This window comes from Haematobia irritans, chromosome 2 (genome assembly GCF_050003625.1).
Source record: "Haematobia irritans isolate KBUSLIRL chromosome 2, ASM5000362v1, whole genome shotgun sequence".
Classification (NCBI taxonomy): Eukaryota; Metazoa; Arthropoda; class Insecta; order Diptera; family Muscidae; genus Haematobia; species Haematobia irritans.
Window position 1 is genome coordinate 42,606,534 of NC_134398.1, and position 20,084 is coordinate 42,626,617.

The 20,084-nt window shown below is 34.2% G+C and overlaps 3 protein-coding genes and 2 long non-coding RNA genes across 6 annotated transcripts in view; 2 read left to right on the top strand and 3 right to left on the bottom strand.

The window, feature by feature from the left end:
• Kr-h2 (transmembrane protein 33-containing Krueppel homolog 2) overlaps positions 1–6,929 on the bottom strand; it is a 31,006-nt gene extending 24,077 nt beyond the window's left edge. The window contains exon 1 of the mRNA XM_075293879.1: positions 6,770–6,929. The gene's annotated coding sequence lies outside the window, so the exon portion shown is untranslated. The remainder of the gene's footprint in view (positions 1–6,769) is intronic.
• Positions 6,930–7,631: 702 nt separating this feature from the next.
• Positions 7,632–8,719, bottom strand: LOC142224072 (uncharacterized). Its single transcript, XR_012719019.1, has 3 exons — positions 8,642–8,719; positions 8,206–8,576; positions 7,632–8,141 (listed from the first exon to the last, which is right to left on the bottom strand). It is a non-coding gene; the product is annotated as an uncharacterized LOC142224072 (long non-coding RNA).
• Positions 8,720–8,763: 44 nt separating this feature from the next.
• LOC142227501 (uncharacterized) lies at positions 8,764–10,065 on the top strand. Its single transcript, XR_012719867.1, has 3 exons — positions 8,764–9,055; positions 9,121–9,491; positions 9,556–10,065. It is a non-coding gene; the product is annotated as an uncharacterized LOC142227501 (long non-coding RNA).
• Positions 10,066–14,203: 4,138 nt separating this feature from the next.
• On the top strand, positions 14,204–16,006 carry LOC142224074 (protein-lysine N-methyltransferase CG9154). The gene is made up of 3 exons (XM_075293882.1): positions 14,204–14,445; positions 14,531–14,678; positions 15,610–16,006. The coding sequence occupies exons 1-3, from the start codon at positions 14,299–14,301 to the stop codon at positions 15,969–15,971; spliced, it is 657 nt and encodes a 218-aa protein (XP_075149997.1). The 5' UTR covers positions 14,204–14,298; the 3' UTR covers positions 15,972–16,006.
• On the bottom strand, positions 15,991–16,979 carry Pfdn1 (prefoldin subunit 1). 2 transcript variants are annotated; one of them, XM_075293884.1, is made up of 4 exons: positions 16,879–16,979; positions 16,767–16,815; positions 16,531–16,673; positions 15,991–16,470 (listed from the first exon to the last, which is right to left on the bottom strand). In XM_075293884.1, exons 2-4 carry the CDS (start codon positions 16,794–16,796, stop codon positions 16,266–16,268), a joined length of 378 nt encoding a protein of 125 aa, XP_075149999.1. In that variant the 5' UTR covers positions 16,797–16,815; positions 16,879–16,979; the 3' UTR covers positions 15,991–16,265. The 2 variants fall into 2 exon arrangements, with proteins under 2 accessions (XP_075149999.1, XP_075149998.1); XM_075293883.1 differs by having other exon boundaries at positions 16,767–16,921.
• Between the last annotated feature and the right edge of the window lie 3,105 nt (positions 16,980–20,084).

The window sequence follows — 20,084 nt, forward strand, 5'->3', positions numbered from 1 at the left end:
GCAAAACAGTGGAAATCGGTTCGTGCGTTCTGGAGTTGCATCAGAGATGGCGTTGAAACTTTTCTTGCATTTTTTTGCTATAAACCTCACGGAGCCCGAGACCGAGACGAACGCAAAACCGTGGAAATCGGTTGGTGCGTTCTGGAGTTATTGCGTGAGGAATGGAAACCCGACTTATTTTTATATAGTAGAAAGAAGATTTTGACAAAATTTTATTTCTAGAGAAAATGTTTGCAAAATTTTATTTCGGCATTGTTGCTGTTTTTATTGCAGCTTAAAAACAACAATAACAAAACAAAAAGTGTGGTTCATTGTTGGGTTTAATGAACTGCCTGAATTTATTCTGATAATTGGTTGATAGTTTTGCTGCAAGTAGAGGATGCTGATGAGGAATGTTGTAATACCGAAACGTGCATCCATCCAACCATCTTGCAGTCTATAGGGCTTTGCCCAAATAAATTTGACAAACATTCTTTTCCTCTGTTGGTTAAGCTACACTTGTACTTTAGTCAATGTATGATTTTAAGCTGCAATAAAAACAACAACAATGCTTAAAGAACAAAACCAACAATAACAAAACAGAAAGAAATTTTTATTTCTATAAAAAAATTTGTCAAAATTTTATTTCTGTAAAAAACTTTGTCAAAATTTTATTTCTATAGAAAATTTTGTCCAAATTTTAATTCTATAGAAAATTTTGTCCAAATTTTATTTCTTTAGAAAATTTTTGCAAAATTGTATTTCTATAGAAAATTTTATTTCATCGGTTTAAAAATGCGTCGTTTATGACCAGATCAGTGATAAATATATATGGCAGCTATATCTCCATCTGAATCGAAATTTTTCTAAAATCAACAGAGTCTTTGTGCCGGAAAAAGACCCTATACCAAATTTAAGAACTATCGAACTTAAACGGTGAGCTGGACTGCACAAAAAAAAAACGTCAACAGACAGACGGACATGGCTACATCGACTCAAAATTTAAATCTAGGACGATCGGGTATGTTATAAGATCGGTCTATGACTACTCCTTCTGGGCGTTACATACAAATGCACAAACTTATTATACCCTCTACCACAGTAGTAGTGAAGGTTATGAAAACAGAAGAAATTATATACAAGTGAATTGATATTAATCGCAGAAATATTGCCATTCTTTGTGAAGTGCCTAATTATGTACATTAAAATATTTTGCTATGTCATATTTATGACATTCACCCCTACTGTGGATTAGGGTAATATAATTGTTGGCATTTGTTGGTAACCTGTAGATGGAAGATTGTGCATCGCATAGTTGTTGTTGTTGTTGTAGCTCTTTGAAGTTGTTATTTTCGAGTTTTTCGGGAAATAGGCATACTCCAAATGGGGGTTTGCAGTCCTTGGACTGGGTTGTAAACCCTGTGTCCACCCATCACATAGTAATATTGTGTGAACATTTTCTAGAGTTCTTTCCAAAATGCTTTTGGAAAAGTTTTGACACAAATTTTCATCAAATATTTGACCTATAATACATACCACAAAAACACTTTCATGGAGTATATACAATCCACATAGTTTTAATTAATAATTAAAGCAATAAATATTTCATGCGGTTTGATAGCTCTTATGTACAAACGTATGTGTGTGATGCCATGGTGGTGGTTTAGATATTTCTTCAATATCGATTGACTTTCGATTGGCTTATTCCAATTACCCATATTCTTTATTATGCTAGGTCAATGGAATAAGTATACGGTACGGACAGTACACTGAAAACTCAAATGTACATGTACGGCACATTTAATAGCATATAATTGATTGTTGGTGTTGCCCTATATAACAAAAGTTAATTTTGATTATGGTTATAATCGACCTTGATACAAAGAATCCTCAAAAAACGTAAAAAACTGAGAAAAACCAACCAAAAACCAGAGTGGAAAAATCGGTAGGGAAATCCAAAACTCTAAAAAACTCTTCAATCAGTTTAAAAAAATTGCCAAAGATCTGAAAAATGTATATGGGAGCAGCGTTGCAGCTGACTTTTTTGAAAAAGAGCAAATTTTAAAAATGAATTTTGTTAGAAAGAAAACGATGGTTTATAGGATTTTTTTTTAAGATTTTTTCCTTACTAAAAAGTCTATTAAATTTGTCTATAATACAATGACGTATACCAAAAAAAATTAAAATTGATTTTTTCGGGCGAGGGACCATGTATGGCTGAATTTTGTTAAGGTTTTCAGAAAAATGTTATTATTTTTTCTTCATCGTTGAGCAAACTTTCTGACATAATACATTCTACCTGGTATCACCACTATGATTCAAGATTTTATGTTCCGGTACTTCGAAAATGCCTTTATGTTCCTTAAACCGTGTTTGACGTTTAATACTTTTGAAATATTTCGTTGTACTTGTTCGACGTCATTTCGTATGCATTTTAATGCGGCTTGTTAGTTGCATTCATAGAATGGCAAACAGATCCATTATGGAACAAATTTTGGATTTTATTATACCCTCCACCATAGGATGGGGGTATATTAACTTTGTCATTCCGTTTGTAACACATCGAAATATTGCTTTAAGACCCCATAAAGTATATATATTCTGGGTCGTGGTGAAATTCTGAGTCGATCTAAGCATGTCCGTCCGTCCGTCTGTTGAAATCACGCTAACTTCCGAACGAAACAAGCTATCGACTTGAAACTTGGCACAAGTAGTTGTTATTGATGTAGGTCGGATGGTATTGCAAATGGGCCATATCGGTCCACTTTTACGTATAGCCCCCATATAAAGGGACCCTCAGATTTGGCTTGATGAGCCTCTAACAGAAGCATATTTCATCCGATCCGGCTGAAATTTGGTACATGGTGTTGATATATGGTCTCTAACAACCATGCAAAAATTGGTCCACATCGGTCCATAATTATATATAGCCCCCATATAAACCGATCCCCAGATTTGACTTGCGGAGCCTCAAAGAGAAGCAATTTTCATCCGATCCTCCTGAAATTTGGTACATGGCGTTAATATATGGTCTCTAACAACCATGCAAAAATTGGTCCACATCGGTCTATAATTATATATAGCCCCCATATAAATCGATCCTCAGATTTGACTTGCAGAGCCTCAAAGAGAAGCAAATTTCATCCGATCCGGCTGAAATTTTGTACATGGTGTTGGTATATGGTCTCTATAAACCATGCCAAAATTGGTTCATATCGGTCCATAATTATATATAGCCCCCATATAAACCGTTCTCCAGATTTGACCTCCGGAGCGTCTTGGAGGAGCAAAATTCATCCGATCCGGTTCAAATGTGGAACGGTCTATAGTTATATATAGCCGATCTCCAATCACACAAAAATTGGTCCATATCGGTTCATAATCATGGTTGCCACTCGAGCCAAAAATAATCTACCAAAATTTTATTTCTATATAAAATTTTGTCAAAATTTTATTTCTACATAAAATTTTGTTAAAATTTAATTTCTATAGAATATTTTTGTTAAAATTTAATTTCTATAGAAAATTTTTGTTAAAATTTAATTTCTATAGAAAGATTTTGTTAAAATTGTATTTCTATAGAAAATTTTGTTAAAATTTTATTTCTGTAGAAAATTTTGTCAAAATTTTATTTCTAAAGAAAATTTTGTCAAAATTTTATTTCTATAAAAAGTTGTTTGAAAATTTTATTTCTATAGAAAATTTTGTTAAAATTTTATTTCTATAGAACATTTTGCCAAAATTTTATGTCTGTAGAAAATTTTTTCAAACTGAATTATATACGTATTTAATCGATCTTTTTTGATTTAATATATACCACAATACAATTTAGAAGACGGTGTTAGGAGGTTTTAAGATACCTTGCCATCGGCAAGCGTTACCGCAACTTAAGTAATTCGATTGTGGATGGCAGTGTTTAGAAGATGTTTCTACGCAATCCATGGTGGAGGGTACATAAGCTTCGGCCTGGCCGAACTTACGGCCGTATATACTTGTTTTTACTAACATTGTGTTCCACCCTAGTGCATTAGCCGACTTACATTTTGAGTCTATAGATTTTGTAGAAGTCTATCAAATTCTGTCCAGATCGAGTGATATTTAAATGCATGTATTTGGGACAAACCTTTATTATAACACCCAACACATTTGACGGATGTGATATGGCCCCGCCCGACTTTAGACTTTCCTTACTTGTTCATTAACATAATTAGTACACCCAATTTTGATACAACACAACAATCTTGCTTTGCTTTTTCTTTGATAGGGCCTTCAATTTAGTCACTTTAGTTGGGAAAAAACCTGATGGGCCAAAAAGAGTCAGAAAAATTAAAGAGTCAAATTTGGAGCCAACATAAGAAAGGGCTAGAAATAGGATAGCAGTTTAAAAAGGAGCCAATTTGGCTCTTTAGAGCCAGTAACGGCAATGCTGTATGGGACAATGTTAGGACCAGATATTTGGTGACAATTTTCGCAAATTTCTCTACGTGTAAAAATTAAAAAAATCTGCAAAATTCATATTGAGGTGATCGCAGACGTTTGCAATGAAATGACAGTTAAGACCAAATAAATTCCATATATTCCATTTACTCTAACTAAATATTGGCAGCAGAGCTTGATGACAGCTATCCCTTATAATGTCTAAAAGTTCGTTAGCTATTCTTGCAATAGCGGATTCTCATGGAAATTTAGGCGTAAACAAAAGTTACTTATGACCACAAGCGCAAGAGTAAGACCATTTCTGAGTACTCCGAGGGTTTTTCCACTTCGCTTTCTGACATTCGAAAAACCGACAATCCCCTGGTGCACTCTGGAGATCAACATCCAATAGAAACAAGGAGCTGAACCGGTCGAACGTTCTCCAAAGTGCCGAACTCGCTTCAAAGAAGTTGAACCGGCTCATTTTTTCTCACTCGCTACGGCCAATTAGATTACGTACTTTTGCCGCATCCACAGTATTCTCTTCATTTAAACACGTTGTGTTCAAGGCGGTTTATTCGACGAAACGGGAAACCACTGGAACATACCGGTGATCAAGACCCAGAAAAACAGCGGGCTGCATCCGTCTCCGTGCTCCTTAACAGGTGAAGGGTTTACCATCGACAGCATAATGACAACGGCAGTGAGACAATTTCAGAATTGTGTTTAGGGATTTTCAAAGTTGTTTCCTATAGAGATATTCGCGCGCCAAAATATTGTACCGATTCGAAGCTGAATGGAATGAAAAAAAAATCTCGTTCATCATAATAGCGCTCGGGCTCACACTAAGTAGTATTCTCAGGTTTCAGCCCATTTAAAAAAAAATACATAAGCAATCTTTGAACTTGAATGATAATATCACAGCAACAGAGGTCCATATAGAACATAAATCTACCGGTAAACACTGGGGACATAGCAGAACTCGAATCAGTAAGTGAAGGAAGTCAAGACTGCCCAATCGACCGGAAAGGTGATGGTCATTGTTCCACAAGATGTGATCGACATCTACTGACTGAAGAGTGGTTCAACTACGAATTGAACAAAAGACTTCACATATATTATAAAATATTGATATTTCATCATAATGACGAAACATCCGCACCTACTGCCTCTCCAAGGTACAATTGATCGGACTACGAACTTATGTTCCAACTACTATATCCACTCGACTTGGCACCAAGCGCTATATTTTTCCAAATTTAAAACACTCGTTGGAAATGTTAATACCGTAGCGTATGGAGGGTATTTAGGCCAAACGTATCGAGTTTAACAGATTTCTAAAATTGGCGACTTTTTGTAGCTCCTAATTTAATTTGAGCTTTTTGGAGCCAAGCATCTATGTGATGCTAAATTCATGAACAAAATTCCATTTTAAGCCAATTTTGAAATCGACTTCCTTTACAATCGGCTTACTCTACGAAATTTAAAAATAACATATAAAATAAAATAATCTTTGTAAGCGGACTTGTTAAAATTGCACAAATATTTTTTTATATTATCAGAAATGCCAATAACGTTGAAGAAATCCATTGATCTGATATGTACTAAAGCATTTTTTCTCTATGTACAATTTCAATAAATTCTTCAAAATTGCATTGAGTTTCCCCCATCATCACAGGGCAGCTAAAAACACAGAAGTAATGGAAAAGCCTTAACAAACATACACTTGCATGATATGTGAGACTACCCTTTAATATAAAATATATAAATAAAATTAAAAACTGGATTTGAAGCGAGTACAAACTCCAAAGTTCAGATAAAAGGCCAGTTGACAGTTGCTTCACTTTAATTAAATTATTGTACGTCGAATAAAATACAGACTTGTGTTATGAGAGAAAAAAACATAAGGGCCCCCATCTATTTAGGAAGTTGTAATTTAGGTAATTGGGCCACATACCATTAATAGTAGCTAAGCTTTTACTATCCAAGACTTGCGATATTTCGTTGACCTATTTAATAATATGTGAGTTTAGCACAGATTTCACTTTTTGTGTTGAAAGAAGACAGTAGGGTCAATGGTATGGGTCATTTTTTTAAGGACAATAGAAACTTGGAAACTCTCCCCCTTCTAAAAAAACTGGATTAATATCCTATTGTGACTATATCCACGTAGTAAATTTGGTAACACAAATTGAATTAAATGGTCTTTGATTTATAATAAAAAAAATAGTTATTTGCACTTTTAAACAAACACAAAGAAATAATTAAAAGGCTATCCAACACCATGACCAGTAATAATAGGAATCACGGTAAAGTAAATTTTTATTCATCTCGACTTTCTTCAAATTATTGTATTATTTTTATCACAACTTACATTTGCTAGTTCGGATGTGTCTTTTTAATACTTTAATTTTATTCCGTAAAATTCTACTTTCTTCCGTTCGACTTAGAAAATACAAAATTTATCCGCGTGAAATCGAAAGCTAATATTTACGCACACGAATCACACGTCAGAATTGTGAAAAAATTTACCTAACCATTCACAATAGTTTAGTGTCAAATTAATAGCGACGCTTTTCAAGGCGTTTACTACGACGCAAACGCTACATGTTCAGCTATTTAGCAGAGTTTCATTGCGTACACATTGAATTAACCCAATAAACACAGGATGAGCGTTTTTCAAATGCAACACCTCTTCAGTTTGAGGGTAAATATAATTTTCAACATAAATTGAACTTGACTTGAAAAAGCTCATCTTCAATACATCTTCAAGTAGTTTGCGAATTACAACCAATTTGGCAAAATGTTGACGAAAACTTTGAAAATGTGTTGAAGATAATTGGAGAAAACTTTGACAAAACACAACCCTGAAATGCAACGAAAAAACCACATGGTTTTCAATACTACTTCCCAATAAACACAAACGTTTGAAAAATGCTAAATTTCAACAATTTTTCAAACATTTTTTCAAAGGATTAGGGTAATATTCAAGTTGAGAAATTGTTGAGAAAATCGCGTTCTCAACAAAAAACAGACATTACCCTCAACAGTGAAATTCAACACATTAGCAATAATATCTCAAGTGTTCTCCTCAAATTGAAATACATCGCTACTCAATAATTTCTCAAACAGTTTTCAACAGTGAGAAAAATAAAAAATTAGCATTGTTGCGAATACTTTCAAACCACAATTTGTATGAAATTCAATCCTAGTTCTAACTGAAAGTCAATACTAAATTTCTAGGGATTTTGTAAATTTTATTATTTTTTCGTTAACAAATATAATAATCTTAAAAATAACATTAATAATATATAAAAATAATAATATAATACCGATCAAAATGTAATTATCTTATTAAACGTATTAATAAATAAAAATATGAATACAACTTTAAATATCTTAAACATTTTTACATGTATAATTCCATTTCCTCCATAATGTTGGTGTCAAATAACTATTAATTAATATGCTGGCAATTTGAAATAATTACTATCGAGGAACTTGCTGGCTTGTGTGTTAGAATAGATTCCAGCAAGAGGAAATCACTAAATATCAACCTGATGACGGGATGTAAATTGATGTAATGCACATTTTCATCCAGAAGTTCTTGATATAGGAATTGTTGCACTTTGTTTTAGTTGGTTGCACTTTGTAAGTTTTCTGAAAACTTTTCTTTGTTGTTTCCTTCATTGGTTTTTCTTCGGCCAACATCTTCCAAGAATATACCATCCAATGATTTTAGTTTTCTGCAAAACAATCGAGTTTTGTGATTTCCATTATGTTTTCATTTCACTTTTTATTTTGACTTACCAATTTGTATTTCGTATTTCTTCCAACTGACCACGTACTTCGTGATTTCCTCAAGAACGTTGGAGTTACAAAATTGTTGTTATTAAAATTCTGGCAATTTTCAGGAACTTGATGACCAGATAATTGGAATAAATTTCCAGCAATTTCAATTCACAAAATAACAAATTAAACCGATGATGCGATGTAAATTAAACTATCGATGTGATGCGAATTATCATCCAGTAGTTGTTGATATGGAAAAGCATAAATACCAAGTTTGTTTGGTTGCACTTTGATTTATGGAAACTTTCTCTTCTCGATAAGCCACTACCATTGTTCATCGGCCAGCCTCTTAATGTGTCCAAGAACCAGCATCCAAATATTTTAGTCTTCTGCAAAGAGATTTGAGTTTAGTGACTTCCTTAAAGTTTTCATTTCGTGTTTTAGTTTTACTTACCAATTATTATAAGCAATTTCAATTGATTATTAAAAACTTTCCACATTTTTGTATTTCTTCTACGAACTTTGTTGTCCAAACCCAATAAACACAGGATGAGCGTTTTTCAAATGCAACACCTCTTCAGTTTGAGGGTAAATATAATTTTCAACATAAATTGAACTTGACTTGAAAAAGCTCATCTTCAATACATCTTCAAGTAGTTTGCGAATTACAACCAATTTGGCAAAATGTTGACGAAAACTTTGAAAATGTGTTGAAGATAATTGGAGAAAACTTTGACAAAACACAACCCTGAAATGCAACGAAAAAACCACATGGTTTTCAATACTACTTTGGACAACAAAGTTCGTAGAAGAAATACAAAAATGTGGAAAGTTTTTAATAATCAATTGAAATTGCTTATAATAATTGGTAAGTAAAACTAAAACACGAAATGAAAACTTTAAGGAAGTCACTAAACTCAAATCTCTTTGCAGAAGACTAAAATATTTGGATGCTGGTTCTTGGACACATTAAGAGGCTGGCCGATGAACAATGGTAGTGGCTTATCGAGAAGAGAAAGTTTCCATAAATCAAAGTGCAACCAAACAAACTTGGTATTTATGCTTTTCCATATCAACAACTACTGGATGATAATTCGCATCACATCGATAGTTTAATTTACATCGCATCATCGGTTTAATTTGTTATTTTGTGAATTGAAATTGCTGGAAATTTATTCCAATTATCTGGTCATCAAGTTCCTGAAAATTGCCAGAATTTTAATAACAACAATTTTGTAACTCCAACGTTCTTGAGGAAATCACGAAGTACGTGGTCAGTTGGAAGAAATACGAAATACAAATTGGTAAGTCAAAATAAAAAGTGAAATGAAAACATAATGGAAATCACAAAACTCGATTGTTTTGCAGAAAACTAAAATCATTGGATGGTATATTCTTGGAAGATGTTGGCCGAAGAAAAACCAATGAAGGAAACAACAAAGAAAAGTTTTCAGAAAACTTACAAAGTGCAACCAACTAAAACAAAGTGCAACAATTCCTATATCAAGAACTTCTGGATGAAAATGTGCATTACATCAATTTACATCCCGTCATCAGGTTGATATTTAGTGATTTCCTCTTGCTGGAATCTATTCTAACACACAAGCCAGCAAGTTCCTCGATAGTAATTATTTCAAATTGCCAGCATATTAATTAATAGTTATTTGACACCAACATTATGGAGGAAATGGAATTATACATGTAAAAATGTTTAAGATATTTAAAGTTGTATTCATATTTTTATTTATTAATACGTTTAATAAGATAATTACATTTTGATCGGTATTATATTATTATTTTTATATATTATTAATGTTATTTTTAAGATTATTATATTTGTTAACGAAAAAATAATAAAATTTACAAAATCCCTAGAAATTTAGTATTGACTTTCAGTTAGAACTAGGATTGAATTTCATACAAATTGTGGTTTGAAAGTATTCGCAACAATGCTAATTTTTTATTTTTCTCACTGTTGAAAACTGTTTGAGAAATTATTGAGTAGCGATGTATTTCAATTTGAGGAGAACACTTGAGATATTATTGCTAATGTGTTGAATTTCACTGTTGAGGGTAATGTCTGTTTTTTGTTGAGAACGCGATTTTCTCAACAATTTCTCAACTTGAATATTACCCTAATCCTTTGAAAAAATGTTTGAAAAATTGTTGAAATTTAGCATTTTTCAAACGTTTGTGTTTATTGGGTAGGATTGAATTTCATACAAATTGTGGTTTGAAAGTATTCGCAACAATGCTAATTTTTTATTTTTCTCACTGTTGAAAACTGTTTGAGAAATTATTGAGTAGCGATGTATTTCAATTTGAGGAGAACACTTGAGATATTATTGCTAATGTGTTGAATTTCACTGTTGAGGGTAATGTCTGTTTTTTGTTGAGAACGCGATTTTCTCAACAATTTCTCAACTTGAATATTACCCTAATCCTTTGAAAAAATGTTTGAAAAATTGTTGAAATTTAGCATTTTTCAAACGTTTGTGTTTATTGGGAAATTTGCACACTATTAGCAAAAAGCGGTTGGCGAATTTATCGAATGGCAATGGGTAAAGCTGAGTACTATGTTCAGTTTTCGAGCTGAAAACCAGCTTGTTTTCACGGTTACTTTTTTTAATTAACTAATTTAGAAATATAAAATTATTTGTATTCAATTCCTTGGATCTTTTCCATCCATTATTTGGCAAGACTCGATCAAAATATAATCGTCTTCATAATTATATTTGTACTTTTTAGTGTTTTGGTGAAAAAAAAACGAACATAGTACTCACCTTAAGAATTTAGTTTTGTTTTCGTAGTTTAGGTGAGTACTATGTTCGGTTTTTTCACCAAAACACTTAATTAAAAGTACAAAAATATATATGAAGACGATTATATTTTTATCAAGTCTTGTCAAATAGTGGATGGAAAATATACAGGGAATTAATTGCGAATCATTTTATATTTCTGAACTAATTAATTTGAAAAAGTAACCCTGAAAACAAGCTGATTTTCAGCTTAGAAACTGAACATAGCACTCAGCTTTTTACTGGAAAATGCAACGTGCTGAAGGTAGAATTGCATACCATCCGGTCATAAGTGCATACGTTATATTCGAATGCGCCGACGAATACGATTCTCGAATTTAGTTACACAGTACTCGTCGGAACACCAATGGATTTGCTGAATTCCTCGCATCTGCACTATTTATTATGTTTTTTAAGTTCCACGCACTAAAGGATAGGACTTTATGTTTTTTCAACTTCCTCAATACCCTGCCAGCATTTCAAAGTTCCAATTCAACGTCATCGCTACCACAGACTCGTAAGTGACACTGCAACAATCGCCAACTGTGATAGTATTTTGCCATCACTATTCGCATGAAAGTATTTTGCCATCACTATTGTTACAAGAGCCATTTTATATTTTGAGAAACACCGAGCACAACTAGCTTCTTATAATTTATTTAAATAAAAATGACAATGAAGTGCTGAAAACATAAGGGCTGTTTTCTTTTAGCACTGGATATGCTAAGCCGTTAAGGACTAAAATAAAACAGAGTATTCGTTTATCCAGGACATCTCCAAAAATATGCAACACTGTCATCAGCTGTTTAAAAACAATCACAGAAAAGAAGTGAAATCTTGCATTTTTAATGTATGAAATGCTTCAATTAGTAATAAATATTTACTGCTGCGATTATTTATGACACTGTATCACTTTGAATTTCATGTTTTTCGGTAAAATAGTAACAATAAATTGCTATTGTGAATCGAAGAAGCGTCACTTTATCCAAATACATTCTGGCAACACCGGCGCGAATTGCACTGATGAGATGTTCTGGATAGAACACCAGTGCAACGATGTTCTGGATAGCCCATACAAATGTTGCATCCAGTGCAAAAAGAAAACAGCCCTATAGTTATTTCGCTTACAATTGTGAAAGGTATATTGGTGAACAATTTTTGACTTTCCAAATGGAATAAAGTGATAGTTTTTCTAATATTTTTCCAGACACGCTGCCTCCATTGGGAATAAAAGCACTGGCTGATAGACGCTACAACATGTAGCTTCAACTTGTAACTCAACATCAATCTTTTATTAATGCATAAAAATATGTTAAATGTGATGTGATAGTCGTATAAATGTTATATTTATGAGAATTTATAAATTTTTAATAAACATCTAAACAATCGTGTTTTACTTGACCACAACGATTCTTTTACAACTATCTTAAAATGCACTTTGTCTGATTGTTTGAAGGGGCTCTTACTGGCGTCCCTATAAATGTATCCAGAAGGGCACCTAATAATTGCACTCATGCGATACTTTTTTGTAGTAACTTGGCGTGGTACAACTTCTCAATAGTGACGGCGCTTTTCCGAGAAGTTTTAGATATCGTATACGACTGTTTTCGACGTAGTGGGGATTCTCAGAAGCGCCCCCAAATTCAAAAAATGTTGGCAGGGTAATTCCTCGTCCATATTTTAGATTGTTTTTCGTTTGTAGATTCGTTTAAGTTTCGTTAAAAGTTATGTCAAATTCATGCTTCATATGCATACGTTAGGTGGTTGTGCAACTCAAATAATAATATTTCCCACATTTTAACTTTTATTTTGACATTAACATATAACGTACGCGATATCTAAATATCATCAGAAAAGTGTCACTATTAAGACGATGTACCACTATTGAGAAGTTGTACCAAGCCAACTTATTGAATTAAAAGGTTGTTGTAATCGACATTGTGGCAGGAAATTTAGCAAGGCACAGCTTCTCAACTTGATGATGCCGTAAAGGCCGACACACAATGAACACGCCGCTTAACTCTTTGCTTTGAAATTTCGGCCTTGAAAACTCCTCGCAAAAGCGCCGTCACTATTGAGATGTTATACCACGCCAAGTTACTACAAAAAAGTATCGGATGAGTGCAATTATTAGGTGCCTTTTTAGATAAGAACGAGCCCAATATGAGCCCTTTCAAACTATCAGAAAAAGTGCATTTTAAGATAGTTGTAAAAGAATCATTGTGGTCAAGTAAAACACGATTCTTTAGTGGTTTATTAATTTCATTAAACATTTATAAATTCTTACAAATATAACATTTATAAGACTATCACATCACATTTAATATAATTTTATGCATTAATAAAAGAATGATCCCGACCAACATTTTTTGAATTTGACGGCTCTTCTGAGAATCCCCACCACGTCGAAAACAATCCAAAACTCGTCGGAAAAGCGCCGTCACTTTTGAGAAGTTGTACCACGCCAAGTTACTACAAAAAAGTTTTGCATGAGTGCAATTATTAGGTGCCTTTTTAAATAAATTTAGAACGACGACAACAATCGCATCACAGTTGGCGATTGTTGTAGTGTCACTCACGAGTCTGTGGTAGCGATGAGGATGAAACGGAACTTTGAAATGCTGGCAGGGAACCTAAGGAAGGATTTAACACGATATAATTGGGGACTGTGCGCTTTATGCGCTTTACAGACTATCAGTTATTCCGGACGGAATGTCGGTGTTTGTAAAGAATCTTACAGTGTGTCGGGTCGATACGACTTGTCGGCGATGACTAAATAATCGGTAAATGTGTTATCGATCCCATAAACATGCAGTAGTATCGATTATGCCTTCGGACTTAACTTATAATGCGCACAATATATGGGATATGTTCGACACGAGCACTGTCGTCCGGAATAACTGATAGTCTGTAAAGCGCATTACGTCAATTTATCAACTCGAAAAAAAAAAAACAAAGTACCACAAATGAAAAATAATTCGGTAGTTTTTCGCATTTTTGGTTTGTATGGGATTTGGCTGCGGAAACCGAACTTAGTACCGACCATTAAGTTTCCCCAATACCAAATATATTGGATTTGTAAAGTTGTGTTTGTAATCCTACCTTTTATTATTTCATTCTGATTGGACTGTGAATTACTTTGCGCACAAATGTTTTGTTTTTAGAGGGGGTACCACCCTTTGCCAAGGCTTGCGTGTCATATCCATTTGGCATACCATTCACAATAATAAACAAAACATTGCTTGTTAATATTCTCAAAACGTGCTAGTTTACTTTGTAACAATTTTTGTTTGCCAGAAAAACTAAACAAAACATGGAAGATGATGATGTTACTACCCTTCCTGCCGACACAATGGCGATTCTTCAGCAATTTCTAGCGGAAAAAGCCCAACGAGAACAACAAGAATTGGAGAAGATAGAAAAGAAAGCCGGCAAAGATGCTGAATTCGAGGAAGATTGGGTTAGTCCCCCATATATTATTATTTATTATTATTTTTTATAATAAATGGAATAGAAATCAATTATCATCATTTTTAATTTATTAGCAACTCAGTCAGTTTTGGTATAGTCAAAGTACAAAAGAGATCATTGGCGGTGTCGCATCACAACTCCTGGGCAATTCCAAAGACTATAGAATGGCTTTATTATCGTGTCCATCATTATATGGAACAATTAAGGAAATACATGAAAACGGTAAGAATAGGGAATAGTACCATAGTAATTATAAACTCATCTCAAGGATTTATTTCACAAATATGGTCTTTTAAACTTTAATCTGCGATGACAAAACTGAATATTGGTCCGTTACATTTGAATCTGCTCCCTAAGCTCTCTAGTTTCTTAACACCATGCAATTTCTATTGTGATAGTCATTCGTTTTTGGGGTTACGGCACCACGCTATTCCAAGAGTCTTTCGATTGGCACGACACATAGTTTTGAAATGGTTGGAATGTCCACTGTGACGATCATGAGGTTGTTGTAACAGTTTATTGTGATTTCATCCAGTTTTATGTTATACGCTTTGTACTTCAGTTTGTAGCCAGATCGATCTGCGACTAAGGTGGGGTGTGTCCAGAGTGATTTGGTGGTAAGTCGGGCTGGTTTAGCTGGGTAAGAAAGAAATATGACGCGTGTCATGTGGCCCTTGGTTGCATATTGGAACGATCATGAGGTCTATTCAGGCGTCGACCGAGCATAAAAATGTTTCAGTGGGGGATTTTCAGCCCCCCGAGAATTTCTCAAATGGTGTTCCCTTACCATAGAATCAGACATAAGGTACCAGATGATAACACAACCGACTCCTGTGATTTCGGAAGATCTATTGCAACATGCATCAATTAAAATCGACTTTAACTGAACTTATCGACCTTTCTTTAAAAACGTTATTGACCGTAATCTAACTGACAAATTTTAAAGTCCCAATCGAATAATCCAAGGCTTAATCTTGCAAATAAATTCTCAAGAAGCCAAAAAATTCGAAAAATTAGGAGGCTGGGCATTGTAAAAACGTCAGGTAGATTGTTTCCATTATTTGAAAAATATTAAGTGAGATTGAACATCCATAACCTTCCAAAGTATAAGCGTTTTTAACCCAAACTAATACAAGTATTTTTTTCTTTTTAGTTATGATATTCGAGTTTGATAAACGCTTCTCGGCATACGGCGAAGATTTTGTATTCTACGATTTCAACGAGGCCAACAGTGAGAATTATCTACATAATTTATGGCATAGCTTTGATTTGATTATAGCCGATCCACCCTTTTTGTCAGAGGAGTGCATTACAAAAATATCGAAAATTATAAAAAATCTATTAAAACCTGAAGGAAAAATTATTTTCTGCTCTGGAGAAATTGTGGAGCCATGGCTTATCAACAGCTTGCCTGGTATTAAAAAGTGCAAATATCAACCACAACACGAAAGAAATTTAGGCAATGAATTTGTGTCTTATGCTAATTTTAACTTGGATGATTTTGTAAAAACGTAACCACAAATAAAGGCGACAATTTTAGAAAAAATTAATGAATGTTGTTTTTTAATATCTTAGTATATCTTTGATGTTTAATAATTTAATAGATATTTGTGTGTAACATTCTATCCGATCGATAGGTCTAATGACATCGGATCCTGTAGAAGTAGTAGTAGTAGTAGTAGAGTATTGCTTCTAATACCACATATATTGTTCGTTCTACTTCCTTGTTAAAAGCTAAATGCAAACAAATTAAAGTTAAAGACAATGAGTAGCGGGAGCTGGTTTTAGCTGTGTATGTTTTTTGTGATTCTATTTGGTAGCTTCGGCCTCTTTACGCTGCTGGACTAGTTCACGTAAACCATCTTCTTGATCTTTCAGCGATTTCACTAGAAATTCTTTCTTTTTACTCAACAATTCAATGGCCTTATCACATTTTTCCTGTTTGGCTTTCAAATCACTACGCATATCTGTGACACTGGTCAGGACAAACATACGGCCCACCGATAGGTATACTCTATAAGAAGATTAGTTGTTAATGATGATTCGTGAAAATGATTCCACTAGTCCTTCTTACCTGGTATCATCTGTTAGGTCACTGGTACCTTTTTCTGTTAGTTGATATTTCTGTTTACCCGTCTTTACCATGTCGCATTTCATGTCAATCATATTCATTTTTTTGGTTGTCTCAATTTTATTAATTTGCATTTCGGTGAATGCCTGGAAAAGATGGGAAAAAAATTCACCAGGACACATTGGTTTTATGACTCACAATGTGAAGATGGTCCATTTGTTAGAGTAAATCGTACATACCTTCTTTAATTCCATATCCATTTGCTCCATTTTGAAGTTATCTTTTGTTCTGTAAATAGTTTGTTGTAATTTTTATTGATTTTCTTTGGAATTTTTATAAAATATACAACACCTGCAAAATTTCTATTCCTTTACGAGGTCTACGGTGATTTTTGTGACTGTCATAAGCTTTTGACAGATCAAAACAGCATGAATGGGGCGAGTTTATCTAAATGTAAACATTCGACGTCGCCGCTATTCACAATAATAAATAACGTTTCTTATTGTGAATGTATTGTAAGGTGGGTAGAGTAAAAATGTCTAGTAAATATCAGTCCATGTACATTGTCACAGTAAAATCCCAATTGTAAACTCACAAAAATATATTTAAAGGCATACAAATGTTGAAAAAGTCACACAAACTATAGGATGGCAGATATCCAGTGTATTGGGAGCGATTTCGTCTTATAATTGATCATTTCAAAACACAATCGCAAAGTATGCGTAGCCCATTGTCTATCGGACCAGATTTCTTTCTGTCTGTCGGACTTGATATCGACTTTCGGTTTAACCATTAAGTACACTATCGAAATTCTTCCAGCCATCCGAACGTCAGAATGCGAGCATAAACTATTTGTGCTATGATGCACAAACATTGGCATTCTCTTTTAGGCAACGTCAAGAGGAAGGTATACCCTTCACAAGCCTATTTGATAACTCCAAAGTTTACACGGTGAACGAGGATACCACAATGGAATTATGGGTGCCCACTGTAGCTTACAAAAATTAAATACATAGCGAGATGTCCAATTAGGAATGCTTCATGGACAACACCGATTGCCGTTTCAATGTGCTACCGCGCCACCTCATGATCGTTCTTCCGAGTGGAAGTTGTGGGAGATGATCAAAGCAGCAACTACTAGTTCTTTAACCGCAGCTAGGACCTGAGAGGCAAAGGAACTGAGTCATTAGACATTAGAAAAATAGTACACGAGCACCTAACCAAAAGTTAGGCGCAGATACATGTAAGTTTTTTTCTGGCCGTTGTAAAAGCACTCTCGAATTCCACCAAGATGAATAATGCGATCTCAGTTTATTAAACGACCCGGGAGTGATAAAGCGACAAATAATGCCATTTTTAGAAAATGTAGTGTATTTGCGTAAAAATGTGATTTTTTCTCTAATTAAGGCACAGCCGCAAACAAAAGGTTTGCAAAGCAGATTAATTCCTAATTTTAAATCCGGGTTTGAAATCGTAGCGGTCGTGTTCTTTCAAACCGTCTTGATTTACTACCAAATCTCTTTGGACACATCCCAGTTGTACTGTTCCTTCATATGTTAAATCGATAGTTTGGAAGATACACGCAGTGCATTGTTACACCATCAAGATCCAATCTCATCCGACACTCGACTAAAATTCTGAAAATACCAACATGTGTCCAAGAACTAGACTACATCTACGTTCCTACAGTCTAACAGCCAAGATCATAGTCCTCTGTAGTACGGTTGTCACAGTCGAACTGTCCCATCGCCAACTTTCCCGCCCCTTCCGACCGTGAGGGCCTCGTCCCCATGACGTAGCGACAGCGTACACACCATGATCCGGACCATGGCGGGGTGGAGGCAGAGGGATTTAACCAGCTACAGAGAAGAACTCATCAGCCGGGTAAATTACAAAACAAGACAAAATATTAGGTTATTCAATAAAACAAATGTATTAGTTATCCAAATATGCTAAAATTCTGGACTTCACCATATCAATACTTAAGTTAGTGTCAACTATATGATAGATTGAATTAAAATTAATGCACATCCTACGAATAGGCTCCACAGAAGCATAATTCGAACGTTGAAAATTAATTAAAAGAAACTGGTAATTCCTAGATGCCCTAAAAGGAACATTTATCATAATCCTAGATATCAATTCAGAGCATGGAATATCGCCACAAACTAGCCCATACATCATCATGGAGCCCAACATCGTCCTTCGGCTCCTAAGAGTAGGCAAATGAATCAGCCTCAATCTAGAAATGTAAGGAAGAAGAACAAAATCACTGTTCCAATGAAGATGTCTCAGAGCGAACAACAAGAACTGCTTTTGAACCTATTCTATTTTATCATACTGAGGATCCCACGTGATAGGACCATACTCCAGAATAGGTCTAACAAAGGCAGTAACATAAGGGTCCGAAAACTCCTTCGTCCAACGCTTTATGAATCCTAGAACCCCAGATGCCTTACTCACCATCGAATTAATGTGATCATTAAAATTAAGCCTACGATCCATAACAATGCCAAGATCAACAAAAAGAATAAACCTCCTCCAATAACGTGCCCTGTATACTATACCGAACATCAATAGACCTAGACCTGAAGAAACGAATAAACTTGCATTTCTTCAAGTTCAAAACCAAAGTGTACTGGCTAATCCAATCCTATCCAGCTTATACAACAACAGTTTTTGATTCGCCCGGTCAAAAGCCTTACCCTCTTCTCAAAATTTCCTTTACAAATAAAATTTTGCGAACATTTTCGATAGAAATACAATTTTCTAGAGAAATAAAATTTTGACAAAATTTTCTATAGAAATAAAATTTTGACAAAATTTTCTATAGAAAAACCAGTAAGGAAAGTCTAAAGTCGGGCGGGGCCGACTATATTATACCCTGCACCACTTCGTAGATCTAAATTTTCGATACCATATCCCATCCGTCAAATGTGTTGGGGGCTATATATAAAGATTTGTCCCAAATACATAAATTTAAATATCACTCGATCTGGAAGAATTTGATAGAATTCTACAAAATCTATAGACTCAAAATTTAAGTCGGCCAATGCACTAGGGTGGAACACAATGTTAGTAAAAAACCAGTAAGGAAAGTCTAAAGTCGGGCGGGGCCGACTATATTATACCCTGCACCACTTTGTAGATCTTAATTTTCGATACCATATCACATCCGTCAAATATGTTGGGGCTATATATAAAGGTTTGTCCCAAATACATAAATTTAAATATCACTCGATCTGGAAGAATTTGATAGACTTCTACAAAATGTATAGACTCAAAATTTAAGTCGGCTAATGCACTAGGGTGGAACACAATGTTAGTAAAAAAATATGGGAAACGTTTAAATCTGAAGCAATTTTAAGGAAACTTCGAAAAAGTTTATTTATGATTTATCGCTCGATATATATGTATTAGAAGTTTAGGAAAATTAGAGTCATTTTTACAACTTTTCGACTAAGCAGTGGCGATTTTACAAGGAAAATGTTGGTATTTTGACCATTTTTGTCGAAATCAGAAAAACATATATATGGGAGCTATATCTAAATCTGAAC